This window comes from Cajanus cajan, chromosome 9 (assembly GCF_000230855.2).
Source record: "Cajanus cajan strain Asha chromosome 9, NIPB_CcT2T_4, whole genome shotgun sequence".
Classification (NCBI taxonomy): domain Eukaryota; kingdom Viridiplantae; phylum Streptophyta; class Magnoliopsida; order Fabales; family Fabaceae; genus Cajanus; species Cajanus cajan.
The window spans coordinates 12215069-12234664 of record NC_138525.1 but is presented as its reverse complement, the minus strand read 5'-3'; the positions used below and the strand labels follow the sequence as shown (position 1 = coordinate 12234664).

The following is a 19596-nucleotide window of genomic DNA, read 5'->3' as shown; positions in this document are numbered from 1 at the left end:
AAGTAGTAAAAATATCGTATCCACAGGGATTAGAAGGTAAAATAAGCATTTAATGACTATTCGTGACTAAAGAATGATTCCAAATTGTAGTTCGTCATGTATATGAATCGAAGAGCATGACTACTGGAATGAAAGCTATAAATAAATAATGGTTTGTGAGTGGAAAAGGGTAGAAATGGTAATGGTTTTGTGAGGTTGTGGGGTCAGATTTCACCAAACGTTACACTAATGAGTCCTTAATCTCTTGTTAAATTCATTGCTTAGTCAACCCAAGAGTTACTCAAACCTAATCCCTTAGAAAAAGAGCCTAGATGCGGATATTGAATATCAATCCCTTGAGTACCCAATATCTACACCCGCATTACGGGCTAGGGTTTAAGACTACTAATGGGTCAAGCTCTATCCCTAGATACAATCACCACTAGGCATATGTTTCAGAACTAGTTTCAAAGGTTATTTTCCAATACCCATGGAACCTTAAATCGTGCAAATGGTGATCAATCCAAAGCAAGCATTAAGAATAGAAACATAAACAACAATGAATGAAACAACATGTATATATATCATAAAAACCAGAAGGATTACAATAGTATTCGTTGGTTACATCTAACCCCACAAAAAATGGGTGAAACCACTCAACAAAGAGGGTAAATACAAAATAGAGATGAAGGGAGAAATGAAGAACCGAAGGAAAGACCCACACACGAACGGCTTCAAGCTCCGAGAATCCCTTCCACAGCTCCCAAAACGCGCCCAATGTGTGAATGAGGGAGAAACCCTCGAAAATGGCTTCAAATACGAGCCTGGGAGGTCAGATTAGGGTTCTGCGCCCGGCGCATAAGTTGTCGCGCCCGGCGCATAGTCTTCTGAGCACTTTCTGCCTCGTTATAAGCCCGGCGCAATTACTTCTTACGCCCGGCGCAGTGTCTTCCAGAGACTTTCAAGCATTCTCTGCCTTAGAGCGAGCCCGGCGCAATTCTCTATTAAGCCCGGCGCAATTCGTTCCAGAGAGTATTGAGGTACTCTCTGCCTCGATCACGCCCGGCGTGGTGGAGTCTCGCGCCCGGCGCATGTACAACTTCCAAAAGTCCACTGCTCTGTTCTTCTCAAGCCCGGCGCAGCGTCATCTTACGCCCGGCGCAGACACTCTGCTATGCTCCTTGGCTCCTTATGTTTCCAATCCAAAAGATCTTCAATCCTCAAATCTCTAGCTCAATACCTGTACAAAAAATGAGGTGGATTAAGGTATTGTTAGATGAATTTGGGTTAGTTATATCTGCATACAAAATGAACCAAAAAGAGAACAATTATATTGCAATGGTTCAAAGGATGAGTGGAATTTGTTCAATAAGTCTCATCAAAAAGAGGTAAAATTGAGACTTAACAACTCCCCCAAACTTAGAACCTTGCTTGTCCTCAAGCAAAAGGTAATTAATCTAGCAGATAACAAGTAATGCAAGTGAGTCAATTTCTACATCCTAGTTCACTTGTATCTTCTTTTCGCAAGCATGAACCTCAGATGAATTTCCAATCACAATTATTGCAATAGAACATGACAAGGTGCAAACAAAGGTTTCAAAAGAGATCAAAGAGCTGAGAGGAGTAATGACTATCTGTGTATGCATCCTCACTAGGAAAATGTTTCTCTCTATGCACACTAGTGTATCAGGGTGAGTGTTTCTCTCTAGTCTACTACTCACGCCACATAATTCAACTTTGCTCTTCGTTTCCAAATGAAACCAGTGGTAAAACAAATGCAGACACTTATCACAAGGTCTTTATTAGGGCAATCTGGGTCAAGCAGGGTCAAGCGGTAGCAGTTTTATGGTTTTTCAAGGATTGAAGGTGCTATAGCTTAAGAGAGCAAATAAGATTTTTCAATGATGTCCCTCTCCATACCCCATTATAACAATTTGGCACATGCCCTTTACCTGATCCAAGCCATTAGCCTTTATGAGATGCATATTTACATTTTTGCATCTTAATATTTTTGTTTTTGTTTTGCTTTGTTTTTCTCTTTCTTTCTTTTTTTTTTTTTTTTTTTTTTTTTTGTAATGGCTGACCATATACTTCTTCTTCCCAAAATTCCCCATTCTTCAACTCCCCCAACTTATTTGATGTCTTCAGTTTGCTCTCTTAACCAAAGCAAGGGTTATGGTTAATTTTTCATGGTTTGGGACAAGTGGAAGGTATGGTGTTTAGGCTTAGGAAGGTATGGGTCAAGTGGAAAATGGATATGGCTTTTTGGCTTAGATGGTTAACAAAATATGGAAGTGTGAATGCCTTGATCATATAAGTGCATAACATAAGCAAACCACCAGGGAAACTCAAGCAAAGTCTATCATGCAACCTAAGCGTAGTTCACTCATCAGTGTTTAGGCTCAAACCTCACCCGGCTATGCATCCACAAACTATCAAGCTCAGCTCAGTTCTATGATCAACATTGAAACCCGTATGCAACTAGTCATGAACTAAAGATCTAATGTGACTTGAAAATGTCCAGGGTACAAACACTATAAACATCAAGCAAACTACAATCCAGAATCAACCACAAGCAAAGCAAGTATCAACAAGATCAAAAACCATGCTAAAGCAGAATATTCACAAAAAGAACCAACAAAGTAATCACCAAAAAGAAATGGATATATAAAATAAGGTTCTGGGACTAAAACAGTTAAATAACTACAACTGAAAAACAGAAAAATTAAATGACAACAAATAATAAAACTAAAATGGTCCAAGGCCAGCTCCATCTGCATCATCATGGGCCTGGTCATCATCCGCAGCTCCGGGGTCAGCTCCACCCTCCTCAGCAGCACCTCCAGCATCCTCGGAAGCTCCACCCCCCCCAAAGAAAGGAGCCTGGTCCCCAGGCCACCCCGTGTAAGCATGATAGTCAGCGGTGGTGGGGAACTGGTAATCAGGGGCAGAGTGGAGTGTGAATCTCCTGAAGGCATCAAACATGAAAGTCTGTCCACGGTGGAGTGATGCCATCTGGCCCTCGTGCCTCTGCATGAAAGTATCCAGGCGGTCCTCCTGGCGCTGCATGAATGTGGCCATGCGACCCTCCAAGGCGTCAAAACGCTGATGGATAGTGAGTGGAGGGTCTGAGGCAGCAGCATCATCCATGGGTACGTCCTCCTGGGGCCCAGCAATATGAATAGGCTCGGGGGCAGGGGCTGCTGGTGGCGCGCGGTCCTGGCAGTAGGCAGAGATGTATCTGCTGTCAATGGCCCTGCCAGGACCCTCAAATGGTGGCGAGTGGACATCCACCCCTGCCAACTGGCATAACTGGGTGATGAGGGATGGGTGTCCTAGTGCTGAGCCAGGTGCGGAGTTGGCGCAGCCAGCGATCTCCATACAGATAATGCCGCCCAGGTCCACGGTCCTCTGAGTCATAATGCAATACATGAGCATGGACCGAGACCAGTGCAGGTCAGATACATGGGAGCACGGGAGAATGTTGGCATGCACCAAGGCTGACCAGATCCTGACCACTGGAAGAAGGTCCCGGCGCTTCACGTGGAGAGGCAACTGAGATCGGTTCCTGTGGAACCCACGTCCAGGTACGCAGATAGCAGCCTCTACCAGAGCGGGGTCCATCGTCTCCATGGTGTAGTTGCTATACTCTGACCCCTCATCATCCCTCAGCGCAGTCCCCAAAAATTGATTAATCGTCTGGGCGTCATAGGGGACTCGCACACCCCTAACATAGCTAACCAATGGCGCAATGCCCTCCTCCAATCGCAGGGCATTGGCGTAGAACTCCTTGACTACTGCTATGTTGGCCGGGAGTGGGTAAGAACCGAGCGTTCCCCATCGGCGTCGGCGTAGCTCGGCCTGAAACTCAGGGGCCTCACCTGGCTCTAACTCGACTCTCCTCTCAAGAATGAACTTCTTCGCACTAACTGACTCAAAGTGCTACTCGTTGCGCTCGGTGAGGAAGAGATCAGAATAAGGCCGAGTCGGTTTGCGCGGAGTTTGCCCAGATTTGCTTTGGCGCGGGCGTTTGCTAGAAGAGGCCATCTGCAGAAAATAAACAATAGAAATCCCAGGCAGACAGACATGAGCATAAAAATATATAAGGATGACCAGTGCAATTTACCGAAAAGGAAACTAGCCCTAGACTGGAAATGGAATTTAAAACGGAACTAAAAACAACCAAAATATGGGTTTCAGAGGGGAATTGCGCCGGGCTTAGGAGTTCATGCGCCTGGCGCAGAGAGTGCAGAAAACTCTCTGGAAGCGCGTGCGCTGGGCGCAAAACATAATTGCGCCGGGCGCAGAGAGTAGGGAGGACTCTCTGGAACCAACTGCGCTGGGCGCAAAAAATAAATTAAGCCGGGCGCGAGTACGCGTTTTCAGAAAAAAAATGGCCAGAACGGGCTGTTCCAAGATCAGAACGGCCGTTCTTAAATTCGAAACGGGCCGTTTCGCAGCTTCAGCCGAGGGTACCGCGCCTGGCGTGATTGCACCCATAACAACACCCCAAAATCCCAAAAAGAAGAAGGAAAACTGCAAAACCAGACAAGAAAATGTTGAGTGTGAACCTACTGGAGGTGGAGTGCGTGGAGGAAGAAGGAAAGCCGCGTGCACTTGAGAAGAAAAGAAGCTGCGTGCCCTTGAGGTGGAGTACGGAGAAAAGGGTTGTGAGACTGAGTTGAGAGAGGGAAATGTGATTTGAGAGTTGAGAATGTGAAGTGGGAGGTTGAGAGAGGGAGGCTGGAGAGGGAAGATGAGTTGAGGGAGTTGAGAGGATTTGTTAGGAAGGGAGTTGTTGTGAGAAACGGAAGTGAAACGTGGGTGGCATCTGCGCGGTCGTGTCGGGCGTGAAATTACCCACGCCGGGCGCCATATCAGTAAAAACCCAAAGTTTGCCCTTTCTGGTATGATGCCGGGCGGTGCCGTTCTGCGCCCGGCGCAATTAGGGTTACAACGTGCCAGAATTTAATGCGCCGGGCATGGCAGATGGTAGGCCCGGCGCAATTAATGCTCAGACCTTCCAGTGGTGAATGCGCTACGCGCGCCGGGCTTGGCTAACCCCTGGAGCACCTAACTATTAATGCGCCCGGCACGCCAATAAATGCGCCGGGCGTGGTCGTTCCAGTGCTACAATGAAGTCTAGGCCGGGCGCAAAATAAATTGAGCCCGGCGTGTGTCTTGACAGAGACCACATTACTGTAGGTGCGCTGGGCGTGGATAAGACAGGCCCGGCGTGATTAACTCTGAAGCTTTCACCTAGATTTTTCACTCCTCACACTCCTCACAAATTCAACTTAAATCTATCCACTCAAGCATGATTCACACACTTAACACATAATATCAAACACAAACAACATAATACAACATACATAGCATAGAACATAAACATCCACACAACAAGTCCTAGAACCAGTATAACATACAATTATAACGCAACAATAAACAATCAAAATTAAAAATAACAAGTAACTGCAAAACACATAAAAACAAAGTTCAGATCTCTGGGTTGCCTCCCAGGAAGCGCTTGTTTACTGTCCCGAGCCTGACAAGAAGAGACCTCAAGGGTCTCTAAAAGAAAGGATACAGCAAAGTCTTTCGACTTCTTCACCCAAGTAGGGTTTCAACCGCTGTCCATTCACAACCCAACTTCTTTGTGCCTCAGGATCTTCAATTTCTATGGCACCATAGGGTTTCACCTCCTTAACTCTGAAAGGGCCAGACCACTTTGATCTCAGTTTTCCAGGAAAGAGTTTGAGCCTGGAATTGAACAGAAGCACAGACTGGCCTGCCCTGAACTCTCTCTTCAGAATTCTCTTGTCATGATAGCTTTTGACCTTCTCCTTGTAGAGCTTAGATGATTCATAGGCTTGGAGCCTCAATTCATCAAGAGCATGCAGCTCCAGCTTCCTCTTCTCACCGGTGCTGAGAGGATCAAAATTCAACAGCTTCAAAGCCCAATAAGCTTTGTGCTCCAGTTCCACAGGAAGATGGCAAGCTTTTCCATACACCAACTGAAATGGAGTGAGACCAATTGGAGACTTGAAGGCGGTTCTATAAGCCCATAGAGCTTCATCAAGCTTTGTAGACCAGTCCTTCCTTGAAGCTGAAACAGTCTTTTCCAGAATCCTCTTGATCTCTCTGTTAGAGACCTCAGCTTGCCCATTGGTTTGAGGGTGATAGGCGGTGGCAACCTTATGATGGACTCCATAATGTTCTAGAGCCCTCTCCAATTGAGTATTGCAGAAGTGTGAACCTCCATCACTGATAAGTACCCTGGGGGTACCAAATCTGCTGAATATGTGCTTCTTGAGGAACTTCACCACTGTTTTGCCATCCGCCTTGGGTGTAGCAATGGCTTCAACCCATTTTGAGACATAGTCCACCGCCACGAGAATATACTCATTTGTGAAGGACGAAGGCAGTGGACCAACAAAATCTATGCCCCAGCAATCAAACACCTCAACTTCCTGCATGTTCTGTAAGGGCATCTCATGCTTCCTTGTGATTCCTCCGGCCCTTTGACAACTGTCACACTGCTTGGCGTGACTATGGGCATCTTTAAAGAGTGTTGGCCAGTAAAATCCATATTGAAGCACCTTGGCAGCTGTCCTCTCTCCATTGAAATGACCTCCATAGGGGGAGTTGTGACAGTGCCACAAAATACTCTTGGCCTCCTCTCTTGAGACACACCTCCTCAATAGGCCATCTGCACCAATCTTGAACAAGTGAGGGTCATCCCAAACGTAGTAGGTAGCATCACGGAGGAACTTCTTTTTCTGGTGCCATGTGAAATTTTCAGGGATTACTCCAGCTGCCTTGAAGTTTGCCAGGTCAGCAAACCAGGGTCGCTCTTGCACCATGAACAGCTTCTCATCAGGAAATTCCTCCAAGATCTCCCTCTCCTTCAGGGTCACCTCATCATTTATGAGCCTTGAGAGGTGATCAGCAACCAGATTCTCCTTGCCACTCTTATCTCTTATCTCCAAATCAAACTCTTGAAGCAGAAGAATCCACCTAATGAGTCTTGGCTTGGAATCCGGTTTGGTGAGTAAGTACTTAATGGCTGCATGATCTGTGAACACAACCACTTTGGAACCAATCAAATAGGACCGAAACTTTTCCAATGCAAACACTATGGCTAGCAACTCTTTTTCAGTAGTGGCATAATTGATTTGTGCCTCATTTAAAACCTTGCTAGCATAGTGAATGGCATGAAAAATTTTGGTCCTTCTTTGGCCTAAGACTGCCCCAACCGCATAATCACTAGCATCACACATGAGTTCAAAATCCAGTTTCCAATCTGGTGCAGTGATTATGGGTGCAGAGGTGAGTCTAGCCTTCAAAGCTTCAAAAGCCTTCATACAAGAATCATTAAAACAAAAAGGAGTGTCTTTGTTTAGGAGATTGCTCAGGGGTTTGGCTATCATTGAAAAATCTTTTATAAAGCGCCTGTAAAAGCCAGCATGCCCTAAGAAACTCCTAATACCTTTGACATTGATGGGTGGAGGAAGTTTTTCTATTACCTCCACTTTGGCTGGGTCAACTTCAATGCCCTTGTGAGAAATCTTGTGCCCCAGAACTATCCCCTCGGTCACCATGAAATGGCATTTTTCCCAGTTGAGTATAAGGTTGGTCTCCAAGCATCTTCTAAGCACCACTTCAAGATTAGTCAGGCATTCGTCAAATGAAGACCCGAACACGGAGAAATCGTCCATGAAGACCTCAATGCTCTTCTCCACCAGGTCGGAGAATATAGCTAGCATACATCGTTGAAATGTTGCAGGAGCATTGCACAATCCAAATGGCATCTTCCGATAAGCAAAGATACCAAAAGGACAAGTGAAAGCGGTCTTCTCCTGATCTTCCGGATCCACCACAATCTGGTTGTAACCTGAATACCCATCAAGAAAGCAATAATAAGCTTAACCAGCTAATCTCTCAAGCATCTGATCCATGAATGGGAGTGGGAAATGATCCTTCCTGGTAGCCTTATTTAGCTTCCTATAATCAATACACATTCTCCACCCCGTGACCGTTCTAGAAGGAATCAGCTCGTTCTTCTCATTCCGAACCACCGTCATGCCACCCTTCTTTGGAACTACTTGCACAGGGCTCACCCATGCACTATCAGAAATAGGGTAGATCATGCCGGCATCTAACAACTTAATCACTTCCTTCTTCACCACCTCTTTCATCACAGGATTAAGCCTCCTCTGTGGTTGAGCAACCGGCTTGTACTCATCCTCCATAAATATTTTATGCATGCAATAGGCTGGGCTAATTCCCTTGAGATCAGAAATAGACCAACCAATTGCCCCTTGATAGAACTTCAGAACTCTCACAAGTTTCTCCTCCTCCAATGGGGATAAGGAGCTACTTATGATAACCGGCTTGCTTCCACCTTCATCTAGAAACACATACTTTAGATGAGAAGGGAGTATCTTCAACTCGAGCTTCGGGGTGATCACCTCCCCATCATCCTTCGAATCTTCCATGTGCACTGAGTCCGGTGTCACCTCCTTATATGAGTCAAGGCTCCTCAAACATGCCTCAACCTCTCTATCTTCTTCTTCATGGAGGTATTCAACCATATTGACTAAGACTTTTTCCAAAGAGTTAGTGAAAGAGATATGCTTCCTGGAGTCTTCAACAAGTTCATCAATGACATCAACCCGGAAGCAACTGCTCTTGTCCTTGGGGTAGTGCATGGCATCAAACACATCAAAGTTAACCTCTTCATCATTCACTCTCACCTTAAGCTTCCCATCATCCACATCAATTAGAACTCTTGCAGTCTTCATGAATGGTCGGCCAAGAATGAGAGGTACATCAACGTCCTCTTCAATATCCATCACCACGAAATCAGCGGGAAATAAGAAACGGTCCACCTTCACCAGAACATCCTCCACAATGCCATGAGGATACTTCACAGATCGATCCGCCAACTGCAAAGTCATGCGAGTAGGCTTCACCTTCAAATCGCCAATCCTCTGAAGCATAGATAAGGGCATGAGATTGATGCTAGCCCCCAAATCAAGCAAGGCCTTCCCAATAGCTAAACTCCCAATAGTGACTGGAAGAGTGAAACTACCAGGGTCCTTGGATTTTGTTGGCAACATCTTCTGAATAATGGCACTACACCCCGCCTCCAATGTAATGGTCTCCTCTTCAAAATACTTTCTCTTCTTGGTGAGGAGCTCTTTCATGAACTTGGCATATGTAGGCATTTGCTCTAATGCCTCGGAGAACGGAATGTTAATTTGCAGGGTCTTGAAAATCTCCAAGAACCGAGCATATTGCCTCTCCTTATCCCTTTTTGAAGGTGCATGAGGATACGGTAAGCTCTTGGTGGGTGGCACCTTCACACTATTCCTCTCCTCCATGGGCGCCTTATTCTTTTCTCTACTGATTCTTTCTTTCTCTTTTTCAAGTTCTTTTTCTTTCTCCTTCTTTTTGTCATTTTCAATTTTTTTTTTATTCTCTACAACCGACTCACTTCCTCCACTCCTTCTCCACACTCCTGGGCCCTCTAAGATGATCTCTTCATCAACACTATCATCATCATCTTCGCCTGTGTCATTCTTCTCCTTGCTCTCATCATTCTTCTCACTCTCCTTCACCACAAACTCCCGACCACTCCTTGTAGATACTACATTCAAGTGCCCCTTCGGGTTTTGTTCAGTGTTGGCTGAGAAAGAACCTTTATGCTGCTCTGCTAGCTGCTTTGCTATTTGCCCCACCTGTATCTCCAAATTTTTAATTGAGGCATCAGTGTTCTTTTGGTTGGACATAGACAGTTGCATGAATTGTTGCAAGGTGTCTTCCAACTTGGTGGTTCTCTCATACAAAGGTGAGTGTTGGTGTTGATGTGGAGGTCTGCTACTTGATGAAGCATTCATGTCTGGTTTGTTTCCACCATAGTTATTTCTCCACCCCTGATTTGAATTTTGCGGATAGGGATGTTGAGAGAAATTTTGCCGCCCTTGATTCCCCATGTAATTCACTTCTGCACCTTGGGGATCAGAAGATCCGGCACAATAACCATTAGGGTGGTCACCTCCACAAAAATCACATGCCATCACTTGTTGCATAGGAGGAGCATTAGAGTGCATAGCTTGAAGTTGTTGAGGAAGCTTGGCCATCTGTTGATTCAAAGCTTCAATTTGTTGGGAAAGTATCTTGTTTTGAGCCAACACCGCATCTTGAGTACTCAACTCCAAAACTCCTCTCTTGGTTGAAGAACTTCTACCATGCTGGCTCCTGAAGTCTGTGGAAGCCATGGACTCAATGATTGTGATAGCTTCTTCAGCAGTTCTGAACATGACTGACCCTCCAAAAGAAGCGTCCAATATCATCTTGGTTTGAGGTTGTAGCCCATTACAGAAAGTTTGAACTTGAAGCTCCACCTCAAAACCATGATTCGGGCACCTCCTCAACAATGATTTGTACCTCTCCCATGCTTCACATAGTGGCTCATCAGCACCTTGAGCAAAAGTAGCAATAGCAGTTCTGGCTTCAGTGTTCTTAGATGGGGGAAAGAACCTGGCTAAGAATTTGGTCTCCACATCCCTCCAAGTTGTCAGGCTTTGGTTTGGCTGAGAATGAAGCCAAGCCTTAGCCTTACCATTCAGAGAAAATGGAAACAACCTCATGAAAAGTGCCTCTTCATCAGCCCCAGAAACTCCAACTGAACCACACAACTCATAGAAAGTGTAGAGATGAGTGTGTGGGTCTTCATGATCCAGGCCAGAAAATTGATGAGAACTGATAAGCTGTAGCAGTGCAGGCTTCATTTCTGCTAGTTTGTCGTTCATTGTAGGCCTCACAATGCTTGAGAACTCCCTCGGGCTAGTGTAGGTGAAAGTATCACCTATAGTGCGCCTCCGGTTGTGATTGTTATTGTGAGTACCATCTCCACCTTCCATAGTGAACTCAGGAATGTCAGAAACAAAAGCTTCAGGAAACTGAATGGTTGGTTGGCTAACTGGATTTGCTCTAGTCCTCCTTCTCCTCCTATTGCTATTATTCCTCCTTGCCGTGCGTTCAATCTCAGGATCGTTCAACAATGGCTCAGAAGAAACAGTACCTCTGGTTCGGATAGTACCTTGCATACAAGAGAAAACCAAAGACTAGAGTGCACAAGTCAGCCCAAAGAATTAGTTGCTGAAATAGAAATTTGCAATAAAAGTAAGGGAACAAGTCACAAATAGCTATAAATACTAAATCGCCATTCTAATCCCCGGCAACGGCGCCAAAAACTTGTTGAAATTTCCGTTGAAGTACTTTTGTTATAATTGAAATTTAGTTTAATTCCATCAACGGTCTCAAACACGGCAAGTATACCGGCCGTTCAAGTAGTAAAAATATCGTATCCACAGGGATTAGAAGGTAAAATAAGCATTTAATGACTATTCGTGACTAAAGAATGATTCCAAATTGTAGTTCGTCATGTATATGAATCGAAGAGCATGACTACTGGAATGAAAGCTATAAATAAATAATGGTTTGTGAGTGGAAAAGGGTAGAAATGGTAATGGTTTTGTGAGGTTGTGGGGTCAGATTTCACCAAACGTTACACTAATGAGTCCTTAATCTCTTGTTAAATTCATTGCTTAGTCAACCCAAGAGTTACTCAAACCTAATCCCTTAGAAAAAGAGCCTAGATGCGGATATTGAATATCAATCCCTTGAGTACCCAATATCTACACCCGCATTACGGGCTAGGGTTAAGACTACTAATGGGTCAAGCTCTATCCCTAGATACAATCACCACTAGGCATATGTTTCAGAACTAGTTTCAAAGGTTATTTTCCAATACCCATGGAACCTTAAATCGTGCAAATGGTGATCAATCCAAAGCAAGCATTAAGAATAGAAACATAAACAACAATGAATGAAACAACATGTATATATATCATAAAAACCAGAAGGATTACAATAGTATTCGTTGGTTACATCTAACCCCACAAAAAATGGGTGAAACCACTCAACAAAGAGGGTAAATACAAAATAGAGATGAAGGGAGAAATGAAGAACCGAAGGAAAGACCCACACACGAACGGCTTCAAGCTCCGAGAATCCCTTCCACAGCTCCCAAAACGCGCCCAATGTGTGAATGAGGGAGAAACCCTCGAAAATGGCTTCAAATACGAGCCTGGGAGGTCAGATTAGGGTTCTGCGCCCGACGCATAAGTTGTCGCGCCCGGCGCATAGTCTTCTGAGCACTTTCTGCCTCGTTATAAGCCCGGCGCAATTACTTTTTACGCCCGGCGCAGTGTCTTCCAGAGACTTTCAAGCATTCTCTGCCTTAGAGCGAGCCCGACGCAATTCTCTATTAAGCCCGGCGCAATTCGTTCCAGAGAGTATTGAGGTACTCTCTGCCTCGATCACGCCCGGCGTGGTGGAGTCTCGCGCCCGGCGCATGTACAACTTCCAAAAGTCCACTGCTCTGTTCTTCTCAAGCCCGGCGCAGCGTCATCTTACGCCCGGCGCAGACACTCTGCTCTGCTCCTTGGCTCCTTATGTTTCCAATCCAAAAGATCTTCAATCCTCAAATCTCTAGCTCAATACCTGTACAAAAAATGAGGTGGATTAAGGTATTGTTAGATGAATTTGGGTTAGTTATATCTGCATACAAAATGAACCAAAAAGAGAACAATTATATTGCAATGGTTCAAAGGATGAGTGGAATTTGTTCAATAAGTCTCATCAAAAAGAGGTAAAATTGAGACTTAACAGTGTATGATGCTAATTTGGAGCAATTATATAGAGTAGAGGGTAATTTTATGTTGTGATGTAAAACAAAGAAATAAAGGGTAAGAACTATGTGTGAATCATCTGAGTCCAAAGAGATTTCACAACTCTAAATTGAGAAGCATAATTTTGCTTAAGAGAAGTACACTCATGTAGGCATGTGCAAGAGGCACCACAATCATGCTTTAGAGAAACATGCATGTGTTTCTCTAAAGAGAGTGAATCATGATTGTGCTTAGAGGGATGCACGCCCATGTTGGGTTCAATAGGGAAGTATGCCCATACTTAAAGGTAAAAATTCCTATGCTTAGACCGAAACACGCCTGTGCTGCTCTCGTGTTGCTCTCGTGCTCGCCTATAATAAAGCTAGTTTAACTTAATCAAATAAGAGTTTGGTAATGGGAGGAAGTTATGTGACGATGAGACTAGTAAGAAGTGGCATGGTAGGGAAACTAATTACTAATTTGTAGGAGACTTATAATTGAATATTGTGACTGTATGAGTGTAATAGCCAATGAAGGGATGAGAAACCATGAGATGACATTTAGTTGAGGTATGTGAGGTATAATACCTAATAATGAAGGGAAATGGGTGACTATAATATGTATAATTGGGAAAACGATGAGAAGAAATGGAGTGTGACCATAATTAAGTAATTAAACAAGAGGAGTAAGGATAATGACTTAGTGAGTAATAAGAGTAAAGAGATATAAATGAGAATAATGATATGTGATGTTTATGCATGGCATGATAACATTATGTGTGATATGAGATGCTTGTGTGTAATGTGTGTGATGAGGTATGATAAGAAAACATTATGAGATATATGAGATAATAGGCCTTGTTGTTTGACTCGAGAACCTTGCATGAAATGTTTGCTCATGATGATGATGATGATGATATGAGAAAGTCCAGACAGAGACTTGAAAATGGTGAAATCTAGGCATGGCTTGGTCTTGTGGAGAAATCCAAATAAAGAGATTTGGCAAATTGATGATGGCTCTAAGCATGTGCATTATTGTTGTTTATGATTGGTGAAGTTGTTTGGAGTCCATTCATGCATATACTTTTGTTTAGAGGTGGTACTTAATTTATGCATGTGGGTTTCTATAGTCTTCTATCTTGGCCTTGGAGGTGTTTTGGTAGGGATCCTCTAATGAGTATGGGAGGTGACCCATGGACTATTTTGAGACCCAACTAGATCTTGATAGATTTTCTCCTAGTCAAGAGTGGATTGAAAGGGTCACCCAGAAAGTGGTGATCCAATCTATGTGTTCATAGGTTACTTTGTAATATGCTACTTTGCATTTGGATCATCTTTGAAAAATTTTGAGATTGGTACTACATGTATATAAATTAGGAGCATGAGTTTGTACAAGTCCTTGATAAATGTTCGTAGATTTTACTGTTGATGTATTGAATGAAAATGATTTATTGATGTTTGAGTTGGCTTGAATGATGTTATGTGTTGTACTTAGATACTATTTTTTATTTTTCATATGTGCTTATATGTGTGAGATATATTCTCACTCCTGTATTTATTGTTCTTATTCTTTTTATTTGGGTCATACACCATATGCAAGAACTGATTAGGTAGATGAGTTTAATTATGCCTATGGGAGATGAAGTTTAATCTTCGGTTTATGTTTAACGAAATTGCTCTGATTATTGTAACATTTAAGACTAGTAGATATTTTTTTTGTGTTTGATCTTAAGAATGTTGTTTTTTAGTTTTGGATTTCCTTTGAGAAATTATAAGGGTTTAATGTTTAAACATTTTTTATTTGCGAATTTACTCTTGTTTTATTCTTATTTAACACAATTAAAGTTTTATACAAGAGATTTGAAATGTTAATTCTTTTACCTTGTGTGAAAAAAAAAAGTTAAATTGAAAAGGAGCCTATTTACTTAGTAATAATATTAAAATATTTTAGAGTATAAGAGTATCACACTAATAATAGGTGAGGGATTCACATGTGAAATGGTAAGGGTGGTCTTTTTATTAACATATGTGATTTTTTTTTAATTTATAAAAATTAATAACAAATAGTTTATTGATGGATTTAAAACTTATAGCTTTACTTAAAAAAAATGCAACTGTAGTCACATTGGCTACATTACTCATGATTTTCTAGGATATCAAATATTACGATGAAATTATAATAATAATTGCAATTTAAAATTTTGGACCCAATGAATTTTATCCTTAGATGAGACAACAAAAAAAAAACATCAAAAGATTCATAAAAAATAATTAAAAAAAGATAAGATTTAAAGTTGAATCTTTTTGTTGATCACTCTAATATAATATTTAGAGTCTATTTAGATTCAAGATAGAAGTTTTTTTAAGAGTTTTTTACTAAAAGAAATTCCTTATTTTTAATATAAAAAAAAATCTCTCAAAAGTTCTTCTAAACTAAACTTGTAACTAAACATATTCATAATCCATAACTTTTAAAATCTTTTAACCAGACGAAAACTAGCCAGAAAATAGAGATCTAATAGGTGTCATGAAGTTTAAAAACACTTCAATTCTGTTGACCAACACCAAGAAAATCATAGAAAGGAACTTGTTTATGGCCACTATCCTTGGACTCTTTGTCCGAGGAAGAAGAAGAAGAAGCCATTTCTTCAGTGTTTGAACCGTTTTCGAAGCTGCTCATCTTCCTTAGTTCCTCTCTTTGCTTCCGTGTCATTATAAGGTTCCATTGATTCTTGACAGCAATATCGGTTCGGCCTGGAAATAGCCTGGCAATTGTTGCCCACCTTGGCCCATGAACTTGGTGAGCCTCAAGTAGCCTCTCTTTTTCCTCTTCTGAAAATGGCTTCTTAGTAAGTCTAGGATCAAGATGATTCACCCACCTTAATCTGCAGCTTTTACCTGAACATTCAAAAGTGATGAAAACACATTATTCAAAATACATTACATACAACTATAATTTAAAACATTGGCCACATTTTTTTTTTCAACATCATAATGAAATTGGGAATCAAACTTCAGTCTTAATTAAGTGACAACCTATGATAAATATGGGTTACTTTTTTTTTTTTTTTTTTTTTTTTTTTACCTTTATTGTAATTTATAGTACAAAATTTTATAATTTATTTTTATGTAACAAATTTTAAACATAATTCTTTTATGTTTATTACTTTAGCCTCACTTATTATAGGTTTACCCTAATCAAATGACGTATTATTTATACTGATTTTCAGTGTTAATTTTTTTAAATAAAACTTTTGACATACAAAGTATCACTATAAAACCAATGTATTTTAACAATGTTGACACCCTGAGATTTATCTATCATCTATAGCACATTAATAAATAAATAAATAAAAGAAAGAAAAGTAGGAACAATAAACATGGAGACATATTGTTAAAGTACTAATATCTGTTCTAATTAAAGTAAACCTCTCTTAGTCTAATACAACATATTTCGCAATAATTTTTATTTTATATAATATTTTAAATTCCACTGAACAAAGGCTAATCGAATATAAAATTTATCCACCAGTATGACTTTTTTTTTTATTTTTTTTTTATAGTCGTGTGCATAATAAATATTATATATGATTAAACTTGCTCAAACCGACACGAATTTTATACCATCAATAAAAAAAATTATGGTACACACACAGTAGGGACATGAAAAATAAGAATTGAACATGATCTAACTAAATAATCGTACATAAGTTGATTATAATTAAATCTAAATAAAATACATCTTTGCTACAAATATAGTTCTCCAGTTAAGCTTTATTTTCTTCATGTTTAAAAAATTGTTCTAATATTTCTCTGCCTGTCAAATGGAAAACTATTCTCATTTTTCACTAACATGCTATTAGATATCCATAATAGATTACATGATCCAGTACTCAATTTAGCTCTAGTGGCAATGGAATTAAGAAAAACAAAAAAAGCTTTGATTAGATCTATGAGATAACATGACAAAATTTATTTATAAGAGGAAAGATATATATAATCCAAGTAATTAATTACACTATCTGGTTGATAGATATACCTGTTCGTCCTTCCATGTACTCAGCAATTGAATCCCAGTTATAGGGACCGTATTGTCGAACAAGTTGGCGTAGCTTTTTGTCCTCAGCGTGGTTCCAATGATGAATACGTCGGCGAGGCTTGATGGTCATGTCCTCATCACAAGCTGCTAAAAAATTGGCCATGGCTGTGTGTGGACTCAAACTCTTGAAATGAAGAACAACAAAGACAAGTCATAAGAAAATGAAAGTGGAAAAAGGGGAACAAGGATATATATAGAGAGAGGATGGTTTAGGGATTTGGATGGAAAGTTGGTATAAACAAAGTGCTAACAATACAGTTATCTCATCGCCCTCAGTTTTGTTTGAAATTAATTGAAAATCACAAAATTATGTGTGAAAGTCATTAAATAAGATGTGTATAATTTATCAAATTTTATATTTTTAAATAAATTCAACTATTGAGAGAGTGTTTAAAAAAGTGTGGTACAAGTTAAAAGTTTTAAAAACCTTATTGTTTAAAAATAATATATTTTTTTTCTAGTAAATTTTTTGTTAAAAAATATTTCTAAACTTGTATTCCAACTATTTTAATATGATGTATATCCTTCCTATGCAACTTTACATGGAAATGAAGAACTATTTGGCATGTCATTGGCCATTGGTTATTAAATATTTAAATTCTCTTCCAAATTAAACTTTCCTTTATTACTGTTATTTTTATTTTTAGACTTACATGCATTTTATTTATTTTCAAACTATTCTAGCTCTATAATAAACAGGCAACTCGTTATCAATTCCATAGCATGGTTGATTTCCCACATGTGCTTAGTGTACAGCAAAAATACCCTTTGGAGACAAAAGGAGTGGCTACACCTGGTTTTGTGATGGAGTAAATATATTTTGACATTTAAATATGGGTTTAATACTGATGAACTAATAGTGTAAAAAGTGATAAATTTATTATTTATAGTATATTCTGATTAGTTAAAATGTATAAAACTATTTTATATTGAGCGAGTGGATCACAATTAAATTTTTTAAATATTTCAAACCCAATTTGACACTTCATATTTATTAATATCTCTCTTTTTATTGAGTTGACGTAAACTCTTTATAGTATGAGTTTGATTTCATATTTATTTAATATCTCTCTTTTTATTGAGTTGTCGTAAACTCTTTATAGTATGAATTCGATTTTCATATGGATAAAAAGTATACCTATTATACCTGTCACTCATATATTTTTTTCTTCTTTTCTCTTTCTAAGTATAGAAAAGCATACGAGTGTGCATAAAAAGTTTTTCTTTGTAATATTAAATTAAATGCACTGCAGGAGGGTCTGTTTTATTGCAATGATGATTTTTATTTTTATTTTTACCGAATGTGGAGTGGTATATGATTAGAAAGTTATCAAAATCTGTTTGTCTATTTTGGAATGAAATTCGTTTGATTTCTCTTTGATTTTATTGGTCAGTTTTGGTATTTCTTTTGTATATGCTAGAGTTCATTTTACTTGTATAAAAAGAATGAAACTGGCGAACTTAAATATGAAGCTTTTTCTAAAAGATAAACAAAATCGTAGATGTAATATATGAATAATTATTTATTCAACAATAAAAATTGTACAAATCATTCATACTTTATTTCCAACTAAATCACTTTTCTATATAAAACTTATTTAGTTATTAATCAAATTTATCGAAAGCTGTGCGAATATCGATATCGCAGTAACAAGACATATGTGGGACGTGAGATTGTTAAATACATAAAAAGTTCAATAACTTTAAAATAAATTACACTTCTCTCTTATAAAAATGAACGTATTATATTATATGGTTGAAATATATAATTAGTTTATTTAACTTAACATAATTAAAGAAAAGTACATTGCCATCTCTAGAGTAATATTGCGCTAGATATCCCCTTTTCTTATATTTTCTTTTGGTGACAAAAAGTAACCCCTTTTCTTATATTAAAACATGGAAACAAAATTAGTTTGTGTTTTTTAGCCGTGAGTATTACACTATATATCCATCCTTAAGTTAAATTATATATTTAGATTATTTGAAAAATAAAAATAACTTTAGCCAATGAATATTATTCATTACAAGATTTTTAAATTCAATATACTCAAAAATATTTATTATTTACTATATTATCATCCACTCGATAAATTTTTAATATAATTAAAAATATTTTATTAAAATAATTATTAAAAACAGAAATTGTGAGATAAATTATATATATGCGAAGTATTAAATTTATGATAATTTCATTTTATTTAATAAGAAATTTTAATATAAATGTATTCAGTTGTATGTTTAATGTACATATATTAGATTTATATTTATTAAATTCAATAAATATATTATATTTATTAAATATGTATAATTAATGTTGTAGAAGAAAAATAAGAGTTTATGTAAATATTTATTAAAATACTATATTAATAAAATCAATTAAATACTTCCTTAATATTTGTATTTAGATTTATATTAATTTTTTTAAGAATTTTAATTTACTTATTTTTCTATTCATTACAAATAAGCGTTTTCCATCGAACACATAAAAATTTGATAAACATCAAATAAATAAGTATCACTTCCTAGTTTGAGTTTGTTGCATTCATAAGAGTTAGAATTTGATTTTTAATCACATAATTTGATTGAGCGGCGTGAGTCTCTTACTACTCATCTCAATTCAAATTATATATAAGGACATAAATTTATTTATACATATAGTAAGCTATAATATTTGTATGTTAATTATGGGAAGAAAGTGTAACTTTTTTTATAAAAAAAAAATGTACAGACTTACATTTTTGAAAGGGTGACAATTAGCGTAAAAGATGTTTTAATT

At 38.9% G+C, this 19596-nt stretch overlaps 1 protein-coding gene, 1 non-coding gene and 1 pseudogene across 2 annotated transcripts; 1 reads left to right on the top strand and 2 right to left on the bottom strand.

Moving 5' to 3' along the window:
• Positions 1-5540: 5540 nt before the first annotated feature.
• On the bottom strand, positions 5541-11093 carry LOC145951940 (uncharacterized; annotated as a pseudogene).
• Positions 10393-10498, top strand: LOC145952228 (small nucleolar RNA R71). The gene has a single exon (XR_014429907.1). It is a non-coding gene; the product is annotated as a small nucleolar RNA R71 (small nucleolar RNA).
• Positions 11094-15141: 4048 nt separating the features above from the next.
• LOC109805640 (transcription factor MYB52-like) lies at positions 15142-17667 on the bottom strand. Its single transcript, XM_020367813.3, has 2 exons — positions 16758-17667; positions 15142-15616 (listed from the first exon to the last, which is right to left on the bottom strand). The coding sequence occupies exons 1-2, from the start codon at positions 16918-16920 to the stop codon at positions 15264-15266; spliced, it is 516 nt and encodes a 171-aa protein (XP_020223402.1). The 5' UTR covers positions 16921-17667; the 3' UTR covers positions 15142-15263.
• Between the last annotated feature and the right edge of the window lie 1929 nt (positions 17668-19596).

Excerpts from the sequence above, each read along its gene's own strand:
- LOC109805640 (XM_020367813.3), bottom strand. The coding sequence starts at position 16,920 with ATGGCCAATTTTTTAGCAGCTTGTGATGAGGACATGACCATCAAGCCT. Across the intron at positions 15,617-16,757 it reads GTACATGGAAGGACGAACAG|GTAAAAGCTGCAGATTAAGG; the intron begins GTATATCTATCA and ends TTGAATGTTCAG.